The 14504-nt window shown below is 36.1% G+C and overlaps 2 protein-coding genes across 2 annotated transcripts in view; one reads left to right on the forward strand and one right to left on the reverse strand.

The window, feature by feature from the left end:
• Positions 1–14504, forward strand: part of MCPH1 (microcephalin 1) — a 120615-nt gene that overhangs the window by 53406 nt on the left and 52705 nt on the right. The gene's annotated exons all lie outside the window — the stretch shown is intronic.
• The window catches only part of ANGPT2 (angiopoietin 2), a 49733-nt gene that overhangs the window by 23663 nt on the left and 11566 nt on the right, over positions 1–14504 (reverse strand). Inside the window, exon 2 of the mRNA XM_032216570.1 lies at positions 835–990. Coding sequence (XP_032072461.1) covers positions 835–990 — 156 coding nt within the window. The remainder of the gene's footprint in view (positions 1–834; positions 991–14504) is intronic.

The following is a 14504-nucleotide window of genomic DNA, read 5'->3' on the forward strand; positions in this document are numbered from 1 at the left end:
AAAAAAAACATATTACAAAAGTTTAAAAGGAAATTAAATAAATGTTAATGTTTAATAAATTTATATGCCGCCCAATCCCGAAGGACTCCGGGCGGCTTACATAAAAACAATTTAAAAGAACACTAAAAAGTTTAAAAAGTAGAAGACAAGGCAAGTTAAAAAGACACAACATGCACTCAACCTTAGTGGTGCTGGATCTCATTCAAGAGGTCAACAGCCCCAGGCCTGCTGGAAAAGCCAGGTCTTAATAGACTTTCGGAAGACCGCGAGAGTGGGGAGGGTCCGGATCTCTGGGGGTAGACCCCCCCGTACTTTTGGATAAAGTATCCAAAAACAAACCCAATTAATATTAACAATAAAATTTTAAAAACTAGATTAAAATTAACAATTCATCATTTCTTTCCAACTCAATTGCAAATAGATCAAGGCAAAAGATTTCAGTGAATGCTCATATGAACCCAGTTGAGGCTGTTCTCTCATAACAAGGGAATGAGTGATTTTGGAAAGAACAGTTGAACTGAGTTTAGTAATCTAGTATTAGTATAGCCTTACACACATTCTATATGTATATAAAATTATATGGGAAGGAAGAAAAAACATGGTTTATTCTGAGCCAGATGCTCAGTCTAATATTTCCAATGCTGGAATGTATACAAGAAGAGAGGTGAAAGATTATTTAATTACAGTCTTCTCAAATTCATTAGTTTTATTTTTCCAAGGTTGAGCATTTTCCTTTGTATTAGCCAAACGTTTCTCATGAAACTGCAGATTAAATGCTTTTTCAGGGCAAAAATATTACTCTAGCTGGCAAAACATAAGTGCTCTTGTACTTACATGTGCTTCGACATCTGTTAATTTGCGGGTCTGTTCCGCTGTTTGATTTAATAGGTTTGTGCCCAATTCAATCATCACTGCTGTCTGATTCTGAACCGCATTCTGCTGAATCTCAACCATTTCTTTTTTCATATTATCTTGGATATAATTCTCAATCTGCATATAGAACAAAGAGAAGATATGTTACCTTACAATCCAGACACAGTTTTGACTTCTTTTTTGTTGTTGTTGTTGTTGTTGTTGTTGTTGTTGTTGTTGTTTTAAAAGGTAAACCAAATGGGGAAGTGTGTTGTAAACCACACAAACTGACTTTCATCCTTAATCTTCCTGAGCCAAATCTAGTACATCTTGTATTTCCAGTAGCCAATATAAAAAAGAGAAGAGATAAAATTAAAATAAAATACTGTTGGCTCTAATATAACATAGACTATTAAACATTAATTATTATTTTGGTCTTCTTTCAAGGAAACTCTTTATCATCATTTCTTGCTTAAGAAAAATGGAGACAGATTGTCTAAAGGAATTAAAGTAAATGATGAAAAGAGTTTAGATACGACGTATGATGTGACTCAACATTGTGATACAAGTGTGTCCCTTTTTTGTCCATGTGATGTTGGAGAGTATATATCTACCCGGATGCTTCCCACTATTGTCACCTTTTGTGGCATTGGATCGTTGTGCATTTTGTTTAAGACGAGAGCAATTTAGACAAAGGCTCAACAATTTAGTCATCTTCCTGAATCAAGTTCAAATATGTAAGAATATCACAAACCTACGTTGCTGAGATTAGACAAGAAGTCTGGTATGTTATTTGTACGTTGTTACTCAACTTTCAGGCAAACAAAACATAAAAAGAGTGAGAAACAATATCTTTCTTCAAAGAATGCCAAAATAACAACTATTTCAAAATTATCTTGGGTCACGTTCTCATAAATGTTTCAGCATGTGTGGCCAACATCATATTCCAAGATTTAATGTTTTTTTTTTAAAGGCGCTGTTTATATTAAAAATTGCTTGGTGGGGTGTTTTCTTATAGATCCCAAATTCTTTGAAAATTAATTTTCTCACAGTCCCTTTTTCTTATGTCTAATACAGGCCTTAAAACTTTATTGTCCTCAGTCAACATTTCAGTTGTTGGATTTCTTATCACCTTTCATCATTAAATTTCCTTCAACTCAAAAAATAGTTAAAATCTAATTCGTAATAGGAAATAATTCTTGATTTTTTTTAAATTATGTCCCTTCCTTTTTTCTTTCCATACAATATTCAACTCACTACTCACTCCCAATAGAGAACATTCTCTAATTTTATTTCCTCAAATCAGCCTTCCTAATTTAGATGTAATTTAGCCCTCCAGATGTATTAAGTCTCTTAATTCAATAATTTTCAACAAAGATTCTCAGTCATCCAGGTAGAGTTGTCTGGATCTTCCAGATTCAATTATTCTTAAAATTGAGAATTGTATTTATTCCAGATAATAGCACATATGTATTTTTATTTGATCAATAAATATACAAATTATTTTTTAATATTCCTATGATCACATTTATTTCTGTTTACATCTATTTGTGTGTGTTTGTGTCTCTGTGTGTGTGTGGTTTGTGTGTGTGTCCGTCCCCCCTATAAGAATTCTGTGTGTTGGTTTGGCATGTGAAAGAATGATTGATAGGCCCAAATCTATACTGTGAGCTTCAGTATCTAAGTCTGAATTTTTTTCATCCTAGCCCAAAACCAAGTGGCTGTAAGGAGTTGTGAATTTTCTTGCATTGTTGAAACCAAGACCCTAACTAATGTTATCTACAATCTTCTTGAAGAAATCAGCATTAATTCCATTTTTTTTTCCTATGACTTACTTTTATCATCATTGAACATTCATCAATTCTTTCTTTGAATTTTGCCTGATAGAATAAATTCAAACTCTCTGACCTGACTGTTTCTCTTTGGAAGAACGTTAGTGAGACATTTAGTCTTAATTTAAGGAGCGAACAATGTGTAGTCTGTGGCCTAGAGATTAGGCCCACAACAATCACCTCAATGACACTTCATGACAAATGCCAAAAATGTAAATTAAATGTTATTTAATTTAAAAGGTGTCCACTAAGCTTAAAACATCTGTTTTATGTTAATTACCAACCCAAATCTGCTTTTCCCAAGATTAACATCTTCTCCCCTATCCTCCTACAATAGAATCCTCTGCCCCCTCATTTTCAAAGGAGGTGTGTATATTTGTAAAATGTAGCTCTGATTCAGGAAAGTGTTTTCTGCCTAAGATTTAAATGTTGTGGGGAAAAGAGTGCATATAATTAATAAAGATATAAAAATACTTTTTGACTAAATGCAATATCATTCCTTGAGCACCAGTCTCGATGACATTCATCCATCATTTGAAAAGAAAAGATTTGCCAGTTCCTCTTTAAAATAAGACTGTTCCTGAATCTGGTGTACATCTATTTCACAGGGGGGAAAAAATCAAATGCTAGACTAGCAAACTGGCTGTGCTTTCCCAGATATTTTTACTTATTCTTCATCTATGTGATTTATAATTCCACTTCAGTGCAAAATAACTAAACCTCCTCCTTAACAAGACTTAGTATTTTATTAATGTCACCAGGCACTTTTGTACTTGGCAGTAATGACATTATATGGAATTCTCCATTTTTGCCTGCTAAATGCTACCCTTTATGAAGAACATATGTAAATGTTACAATACATGATGCAAATCATTTTGTAGAAGAAATATCTAGCCAGAACATTAATATATAGTTACACCGAAAAAAGGTTGTGGCCTGAAGGCAATGAACTAGAGAAAATCCAAAGAGTTTGCAATTGGAAAGCTTGCATTTTCTTTGAACAGTAGATCTCCTGCTGTCAGATGGCTTTTCAAAGTCATGTTTGAAATCTCACTCCTTCACATGAAATCAGTTGTTCAATCTCCAGCTCGGGGCCAAGACTAAGAAATCTACTTTGAAGAATTAGGGTTCCTGTTTGTCTTGGATAGCAAATTTGGGACTGTATGTACATGTATTCAAACAACATGTGTGTGCTTTTCCATAGAGACTATATGGAGATTAAATGAATGTGGAGAGAAGAAACCTGAATGACAAAAAATGGGGAGATAAAGCTAAAAGGAAAAGAAATAGAAACATTGAAAATTGATGGCAGAAAAAGTCCTAGTGGTCCATCAAATCCTCCCTTTGAGTTTTTGTGTGCTTTTCTTATTGTTGTTATTCCCTAATTTTAACTGAATGATAAACATGGGTCTATCCCAAGCATGACTATGGGATGCTGCTATCATCATAAATGCATGACAGCTACTAAGCAATCGTGATCATGGAACCACAGAGATACTGCAATGGTCGTAAGTGGGAGGACCGGTCATAAGTCACTTTTTTCAGAACTGTCATAACTTCAAACAGTTACTAAATGAATGGTTGTTATAGCAAGGACTACCTGTAAATGCAGACTCCAGGTGCAATGAAATTTTTCACTTTGAATGGCCACTGCTGATAGTGACAGCATGATCAGATCTATTGTTGCTGGATTTGTGTGAATCAATATTTAATTTTTAGGCCTGGGCATATGTTACAAACTAATATCATTATTATATTGTGTTTTGTCAATTGTAATAGTCTCTGTTGTAATACGGGCAACTATATAAATTATTATATAGTCTAAATGAATAGACTTGCTTCAGAAGTCTAAGCATTTTAAAATAATCTTCTACTATGTGTGTCAGAAAAGGCTGTGGTTGTCACAGCAGAATTAGAAGGGTGTTTCTTTGGATGAAGGCTTTTTTAAATCAGAAACACTTAACAATCAGAGCAGTATTCATGACAAGGACTTTGGACTGCCCCTAGTACCTTGCCAATCAGGTTTATCTAAGAAGTTAAAAAAAGCTTTTTTGAAAGAACTAGAATGTGTTTTTTGGTCTCTCCTTGGATCGACTTTTAGAGCACTTGAACAAAGGTTATAGTAAAAATATGAATGTGTTAACATTGTTCTATATATTATTATGATGAGTTGTATATTGTGAGAGTGTGCTACAGCAATAGGTTTGATACAGCAAGCTGAGCATGGATTTACTGGATATAAACAAGTTGTGTGCCTTATAAAATCTTGATTTAGAAAATAAGAATTTACAATCCCTTCAGGTTTTGGTCTGGATAATACTAATATAACCTCAAAGCATTCTCTGCTGCCTTCTTTTTTTTCTTATGCAAAGCTGGGGGTTAAGTTCCCAATAGATAACAAAAAGTTAACTACCAAAAGTTTAAAAAGTCTCACACAGGGAATTACATTTTTAAACAAGATTGTGCATCTACAGTATCACAGCAAGACTTATTTCAGAGTAAGAATGGCTATGAATAGTTAGTCTGCTAAAACGAGGTATGTTTCTCAAAAATAATCATTTTAAAAGGAATTGTACCATTTTTCCAGATGATTCTCTTCAACTAGAACTGCCTAGCTCCAAGCTGATGGATGCTCACAGTTTTGCTCTTCTGTGAACATGTCATAATCTCCCATGCATCTATATTTGGTTGTCCTTCCCCCTTTTTTTTTAGCTTTCATTTGCCAAATTATTTGTTGGCCATGGTGTTCCTAGCAAAGCCAGTGAACTATTTGGAACTTGTTCTGACATTGGGATGTTTGGCTATTTGGAGTGATAGCCTATAATTAATGCGCTTTCAATAAGGACACTTGTCTAATTTAGCAGTTTTATGAATTGGTGCAGCTCCCTATAGTCCCACAAAAACCATGTGTGATTCCCTCAGTTATTCCTGTTAGGTATAACTACTGATTGTACTGTTATAGAGACTAACTTGATTCTGTACTTAATAACGGCAGCAAGACTGTTGGTGGCGCAATACTGGAAGAAGGAAGATTTGCCTACTATTCAAGAATGGACATTAAAAGTAACAAACTTAGCAGAGATGGCTAAAATATCAGCATATCTTAAGGACCATTCAAATGAGAAATATAAACTGGAGTGGAGAAGATGGATTGATTATATTCAAAATAAATATGGGACTAAGAAATTCCAGATAGTCTATGACTGAAAAAGCGAGGAACGATATAATCTGTTTAGAGTTAGCCTAACAAAAGAGGAGTTAAAGCTCAAATGAAAGATGATACTAACTTTCTTTAAGTTTATTTTAGAACATGTTTGTTAAAGATTTATACCCTGTATTGGTTCTGGGAAGCCCGGGGGGGGGGGTTCGGGGGGGGAGGTAAACATTTGTAAAGGCTTTTTTAAAAAAAAATTCAATTAAAAAAAAAGTGTGATTGTGGTACAAAAGAGAACAAAAGATATTTCACATTCAGATTATGATTTTCATAAATAGCCGATAAGAAATGGAGGCCCCTGGCATCTTCTTCCACCCTCCTCTAACAAATGGAGGCTTCCTACTGGCCAAGAAATGTTTTTATTGGACTCAGCTATCCCACAAATGAGGAAAACCTGAGAGTTCCCACATTCCCAGCCTGGTGTCAATCACATCTTCAAGTCAGAATATACAAGCCCTTAACAGGATTATATTATCATGGTAAAATCAGTAAGCAGTCATTAATAGTTGCAATCCCTTCTAGCTAGAATTTGAAACGTGTTGGTCTTCTTTCAATGTTTGCTTTTTAGTTTATTTGTTTATTTTATTTTAATGCAAATCCCAGAGAGAGAAGCTGTAAGTGTAAACATGTGCAACAGAATCGGAAGTCAAAATCAGGAAAGTTTACAGAACGGGAGAGCTTTTTACCATGCTTTCCCCGTTTTCTCTGATCCGTCCCTACCCATACCCTCTCCGTGCTTTTTGATTTGAGAGCCTGTTCCTTGGTCTAACTCCAGAAGTAGCATGATTGTTTTCCACATGCCCTCTTGTCCAGTTAAGAACTGGAGAGCAGTCATCTTACAACTGACAAATTAAGTGCAAATTCCCAATGTTCCATCGGGTAGAGCAATTAATGTGTTGGATTAGGAATAGGAAAATCTACATTCAAATCCCCACTTACCTACAAAGTCTCTATGTGACCTGATCTCTCAGCCTAATTTGCCTTCTAAGATTCTTACAGAGCAGTAGCAGATGTGACATTTTGTTCTTTTATACTGCTGTTAAACTTCCAAAGGAAAATGTATGATCTGGACTCCTTTTGTAAGATTCTAATATTAAAGACAGTGTGGGAATTAGTGGCTCTGGAAATGTAAAAAAAGAGAGCTGCAAAGCATTACCACCGTGAATAAATTCACACGGGCAACAGATCTTTCTGAAAACCAGAGATTTGTTATGCAACCTGCCTTAAAGAAATGTATTGGCTTGAGAAGTTCCGAGATGAGATATGAATTTGAGATATGAAAAGTGAATCAGCTTCTATTGTGAGAGATTGACAAATAAAGGAGAAGATGGGGAAAACTGTGTCAGATGCCCATAGATTTAGATCGTGGCTATTTCTGTCTTTCTCACTTGTTCTATGGCACTAATTCCAGCATGTCTGCACTACTTTGACAGAAGTAATATATCAACCACTTTATCTCAACATATTCTTAGGCTGTCAAAAGTTCTTGCTTCAGTATTTTTGAGTTACCTGCTCTAAATGGAAACTCCACATTTTAGAAATAACTTTTCTAACTGCAGCTGCAGCCAACAAAAATTTGCTATGAAAAAAGAAGCTCGGGTAACACCACAATAATAATTATTCAGGTGGCACCACAATAATAATTATCCTCAATATATTTTCTTGACATTTCTCTTCAATATATCCTTTTGATTATTTTCTAATCATTGAAGATCAATATGTATTTTTAAATTATGAAAGGTCCGCATTTGATTCCAGTCAAAAGGAAAAGGTTGTGATGGTCCCTTTAGCTTTGCTGTTTCAGAAGAACAGGACACATCACTGAGTTAAAATTAATTTAAGCCAGGGCACAGAATTTGTAAACGTCATTGTGCCTTACATTATTTTTCCCAGTAATTGAACGCTGAATTTTTTAAAAAATCAATATAATATACAACAATTACAAAATTCAACAGTATTCATGCAGATTCCCTTCTGTATAAAACTAACTTTCAAAGGATTGCACGTTCAAATCATTTTGATTGGGAAAACTAATATTATTTTCCCATTTTTGTTTTATGCTCTTTGACTGTTTAGAATTTATTCCCGTCTACAACTTCTTTAAAAACATGATTCCAGTAAAAAGGATTTAAATATTTTGAATATGCAGGAAAATGAAAAGGCATTATACCAAGTACATAATTAGAGTCTGGAAAAGACTCAAAAGTGGTTTGCAGCCTTTTATATTTCAGGCAGGAAGTCCCCGTAGATTTCTGTTGTTTGTCAAGAAAAAACAATCCTCTTGAGAATGCAGATGGGAATGCTTGGGAAGCCTACAGTATTAGTTTTATATACAGCCTGCTGTGAGCAGCCCTGTCAGTCCAGACCTCCAGCTAAGCTTGCTTCTCTTATCTCTTTTTCCTGTCAACAATTTTTTTTTTTAAGGTGAAAGTGGTTAAATGAAGCCCAGCTAAGTCGAGAGAGATTAGAGAATAGTCAGAACAAGAAGCCCATCACATAAACCCTCCTGAAAGTAGAGGTGGGAACCAAAATTGCAAGATAAGAAATCTCATTTAATGAAAACCATTTGTGTGCGTAATGAAAAGGAATGTTACTGCCTTTGAAGTCAAACATAGCAACTTATTTCTCACTGGCTTTTTAAAAATTAGCCTGGTTTTCCTGATTCTAGATAATTGGTACAACTCCATCCTGGGCCTTATGGACAAGGATCCTGGGTGAATCCAAACCTATTAGGTTTTGTACCGCCACTAGCAATATTTGCCTGAAGCAGAAAATGGTGGTTTTCACTCAAAACAATTGTCCTCATTGTAGATCAAAAGCTACCATGAGAGTTTCTTAAGCTTTCATACTTAGAGGTATGTGTGCTTGTTCTGTTTATACTTGTCTTTCAACACAATCACTTTCAACAAGTGCCACTGGGGAGTTTACAATCAAAATGCAATAAATGTCAGAATACAAAACTGTTTAAAGGTCGTAAAGATCTTTAAAAATATGTGTATTCCCTAAAATATGCTAGACAACTAAATAAGAATAGGGATGGAGTAAATGGGTTTTTGTTTTGATCTAATATGAATCTCCTTCATCAATATTTTCTACAATCTATTATGCTAAATGTAACTTCTGTCCATTTTTCATACTTTATCCCTGCTATGCTGAGAAAGTGTATATTGCACTGCTGGTTTTTTTTTCAAGAAATAAGAACAATGTCATTGTGTCACTGGTTAAGTTTGGAATTATGATCATTCGCTAATTTTCTTGGTTATCAGGATCATAATCTCCAGCAACTGTTAAAAAATGAGAACTTGCAATAACCTGAGCACTAATCTCAAAACTGAGAAACTGAGAAAGTTTCTGAGAAAGCAATTGAACCAAGATAGTATCCAACAAATTTAATAAACCACTTGTATTTTACTGAACTCCTCACCAGCTGTACATTTCTTCGGAATAAACAGATATGTTATATCTTCCTAGAAGTGAATTCTGAAATCAAAAGAATGTTCATGCAGAAAGGGCAATAACATTCATCTGAATCAGTATTTGAAATAAAAGGATATAAATAAAAAGATGAGCAGAGTTAAAGCAAAATTTACATTGAGCATCGAGCCAAAATAATTTCAACAGCCCATGGGAAATAGTTTAATAATGTAGCCTCCATAGATTTTAATAGAAAGCAATTTTATACAGGAACACTTCCGAGGTGGCGCAGTGGATAAATGCAGCACTGCAGGCTACTTCAGCTGACTGCAGTTCTGCAGTTCGGCTGTTCAAATCTCACCGGCTCAAGGTTGACTCAGCCTTCCATCCTTCCGAGGTGGGTAAAATGAGGACCCGGATTGTTGTTGGGGGCAATATGCTGACTCTGTAAACCGCTTAGAGAGGGCTGAAAGCCCTATGAAGAGGTATATAAGTCTAACTGCTATTGCTATTGCTATTATGGTTCAGAATCCAGTATTGCACAAGTGATAACACAATTCCCTATTTCTTTTTTTTTCCTGCGGCAAGCAGTGACTTCCCAATCCATTTTCTGCCTGGAGGATTAACAACCCCCAGGAAAGAAAAAGGACACACACACCCTTCGCAATTCAATTCTGCTGACAGATTTGACCCACTCAAATGGTGTCAGGCAGAAAGAACTGGAAAGAGTCTTCTAACGCAGGACCCATAGGGTAAATCATGATCTTACACTATTTTCACAGCATTCCACACATTTAGAATGTGTCATTTATATTCTCCCTTCAACAAAATACTGTGAGAATCAAGCAGTTCCTAACAGACAAGTATGTCATCTTCACTGCGTATTTTTTGCATATGCCATGTATTGAAAGCTAAATGACCTTCCCTTAAATGAGAATTGGATTTCATTAGCAAATGTTTGCACAATTATGCTGTCTCCAGTATTACAAATCATTAGCTGCACAGCTTTCTCTATACAACACGTAACAACGATTCCTGGATTTGGTAGTAGGCACGTTGTATATTTTTGGCAGAATGCATTTTTTAACAGGGAAAGCAAATTCTGTGGTGGTCCCTATCGTACAAAGATCTTTCCTTCCCAGTTTCACATAAAGAGTTATTGGTGCTACAATCTTTCTCTTTGAAGTATTAGTTAGTTATTTCGTTAACTTTTATGTTAGTTGCAAAGTCGTGTCTGATCCATCACGACCCCATGGACAACGTTCCTCCAGGCCTTCCTGTCCTCTATTATCCTCTGGAGTTCATTTAAGCTCACACCTACTGCTTTGGTGACTCCATCCAGCCACCTCCTTCTCTGCCGTCCCCTTCTTCTTCTTTTGCCCTCTATCTTTCCCAGCATGAGGCTCTTCTCCATTGAGTCCTCCCTTCTCATTAGGTAGTCATAGTATTTGAGTTTTATCTTCAGGATCTGGCCTTCTAAAGAGCAGTCATACAAACACATAATATTCACACCTGTTCAATAGTGGCATATTTCACTGTAAGTGACCACGACTTGTGATTTTATTGCCCGCTTCTCTATTGATTCTGCTTGTCAGAAGCTGACTGAAGCACACAACATTGATCACAAAACTGTAGGGACGTTGCGACAGTCATAACTGCGAGGATTGGACTAAGAGTACTTTTTCAGTTCCCTTATAACTTTGAATAATTGTTTAACAGGCAGCAAGGGCTGCCTGTACCTCATTAGTGTGCAGAATATATACAACTAAACGTGCTGAATAGTTAATCAAATAGATAGTGGTTGACGTTTTTCTCAAGTAAAATGAATGAGCTAATTCATAACAATAAAAGATTGGCTTGAATGAAATTTGAGAGACCATCAAAACTCAAAAAAAAAACCAAGAATGAAAACCCTTATGTTAATAATAGTACTAAGTCCATATTTTGATATGCTTTAAATTTATCTCAATTGCTTCTTCTTCCACAGTCATCAGATCTTACAATCTGCATAGATGTTTCCTATGTAGTTTGTTTTAAATGTCTTTAATGCCTTTGTGCTATGCCTTCCATATACAATTTCTGGCCTGTTTCTAAAGTGTTGCTTAGATTCAAGACAGATTTCAGTGCTCATAAAATGATTTAAGCCTGCTGCATATTTAGTCATCCAAAGGTGCTTTGCAAATACAAAATTAAATGTTACCAAGAAAAATGGCAAAATTCAATGTATTTGATTACAAAAGGAAAAAGAGAGCCCATGCTCCATAGCATTCTCAAGGGAAAGCCTAGGCCCATGATGATGAGCCTATGGCACGTGAAGCCGTATTTTCTTGCATGGCACCCCTCAGCTGTGGCGCACATGCGCGCACCAACCAGTTGATTTTTGGCCTTCTGGAGGACCTGAAGAGGCCATTTTTGCCCTTCCCAGGCTTCAGGAAGCCTCCAGAGCCTAGGGACGGCAAAAACTCCCCCATGGGGGGTGTCGCACGTGCATGGGGGGGTTGTGTGCACATGCGCAGGTGGGGGGCATACACAATAGCACGCCCACACACAATTTTGGCACACCTTTAGAAAAAGGTTAGCCATCACTGGCCTAGGCAAACTGAGACAATTAAAATGTGCAGCAATTAAATATAAGGTGGTATATGGATATTTTATTTATATTTATGTTCTGCTCTTAAAGGAGGCAGGCGCCGCTGCTAGGCTGTGCAGACTCTTGGGAGAAGCCTCCCCTGACCTCCTCCCTCTCTCTTCAGTGGTCTCTTTCAGTGAAGTGCAAGTGCTAGAAATGTCCCCTCTGTACAGTGGGGAGCGTCCAGTTGATCATTCCTTCTTTCCTCAACTCTCTCTACCCCAAGTCATTCTGTTCTTCTTTTCTTGCTGCCTCCCATGACATCCTCTTCTTGTGCTCTGTCCTACAGGGTGCCCGGCACTCTCCCTTGTTTTCCCGTCCACCATCCTTCTCTTATTTCAATTTTCCCATGCCTTTTCTCTTGATCTCTTGCTTGCCTACTTTCAAGTTGTCCTGGCGGGCGAAACTTCAGAATAAAGAGCAATGCGTTCTTTATTATATTTGTTGTCCCATCGTTCAGTCAGAGCCCCGTCTGCCTGATATTTCATGCCTTCTGACCTCGTTTACTTCTGTTTGAGAAGAAACAAATCAAAGACTGTTCCTAGTATGTTGATTTAATCATAAGACTTGCATATTGCTAAGTAGACTGAGGCAGTTTATGAGTGTTTGTAGCCCCTGGTCCATTGTCTTCACAGAGAATCATGACTCGTACAGACCTCCTTTAGCTCTTTGCCAGTCTTTTAATTTAATGAAAGTTTCTCTCTTTTGTCTCAGTATTTTGTTTTTGGTTTAATTTTTAAAAAAAGGCCAAGAAAAGAGAATTCTGTGCAAATAACAATTGTATGGAACTGCAAAAAAAAAAAGAAAAAAAGAATCCCAATCCCATAATTCAAGCATTTTAGAAGTCTGCAATAAATTTATCTCAGTACATTCTATCATGAAAACTGTGTTACAGTAATTCAATATAAGTCTTCTTAATTCCTTTTAAATATAGCTTGCCATAAGGATTTGGATGGCATTTTGGAATTGGCAGTTTGTTGCCTTGGATTGTTGCAGAATTTTGTACTATTTACAACAGTATAATATTCGAATAGATAGTCTGTGGGATACATTTTCTAGGTAATTCCCTGACCTCTGGAGTAGCTTTGTGGGAATACAGGTTTCACCGACAAATACACGATAGACATCTGCGCGTCGACAAAACCACGACGACAAAACTGCGACGTCAAAATCGCTAATTGATTTTTGACAATAGCGCAACAACAAATGCGCGATGACAAAATTGCGCATACGTACGTTATAAACCGAACCCTAAAAAAATTTTGAATTTATTGTCATTGCGCTTTTGTCGGCGCGATTTTGACGTCGCAAATTTGTGGGCGCGATTTTTACATCGTGGTTTTGTCGGCACGCATATGTCTATCGCGCATTTGTCGGGTCACGGAATACAAGTGATTGCAAGTCAGTAGAAACTGACCAAAAATCTTATAATCAAATATCCCCAGAGAAGCTTTTAGCTCATGCTTAGAAGCTTTGTATACAAGCTCTAATATCTAATTGGAAGCACTAGCCTTCATATATGTAGGTATTTGGGGTTATATGCTGCCTGCAGAGAACATTTATATCCTTAAGGTCTCAACTAATGAGCCTAACATTCTAGTGTTGAAAGCAACGGAATTGTTTCTTCGTTTATACATAGCAATTAAAACTAGTATTTTGGATTTTGCAAAAACTAGTACTTTTGATTTTTCACTGCTTGTGTTATAATTTCCAAAGAGTAGCCCTTCTGCTAATTGCCGTAGCCAGCAAAAAATAAAATAGTACTATGAAGTAAATTGATTTCAGAAATAATGTATTCTGGAAGAATAGCCCAGCTTGCAGCCCATGAAAACACATCAGAAGATGCTAAGCTCCTGTTTCAAACAGTTCAGAACTATTCATAATTGCATGACAAAGTTCCACATGAGCTAATGAGAAATATCTCCATGTACATTGGTTTCTGCTAAGGATAGACATCTGTTTTCTAATATGAAGGAGGCTTTTATACTAGAGAAATTTGGAGCAACTTGCTCGCACTAAGTGTATCTGTCCTTTTTGGTTTGTGTCTTGAATTTAATCCATCAACTATTTGAACAGGCTAAGAAAAGAATCATTAGAATCATTTGGTTTACTTGAGAATATAAACACCACATCCAGATCTAGCAGGAGACAAATAACGCTTTGAATAAAGCTGCTTGTTCATTGTTATAAAGACAGAGGCTGATGCATTGAAATATATGGGACCATATTTACTGCCCAAAGAATTAAGATTAAAAACTAGATAAATCTTAATTCATGCCTATCTTTAGTTATAAGTTACTTATACATACGGTAAATAACAGGGGTAGAATATCATGTTTCATTAATATGAAATGTGTAGGTAAATATATCTGATGATATATTCTCTCTTAAGAGAGCTCTAAATATTTGCTATTGGTTTTGTATTGGCTAATCTACATCTTCAAAGGATTCTTTTGATGTTGTATTTTATTAGCCAAAGGGGGAAATATATTGCTATCAAGGCAAGACATATTAATATCACGAGAACTAAATTTTACCATAGATTAGTAGTGAGAAAAGAATC

This window comes from Thamnophis elegans, chromosome 4 (genome assembly GCF_009769535.1).
Source record: "Thamnophis elegans isolate rThaEle1 chromosome 4, rThaEle1.pri, whole genome shotgun sequence".
Classification (NCBI taxonomy): Eukaryota; Metazoa; Chordata; class Lepidosauria; order Squamata; family Colubridae; genus Thamnophis; species Thamnophis elegans.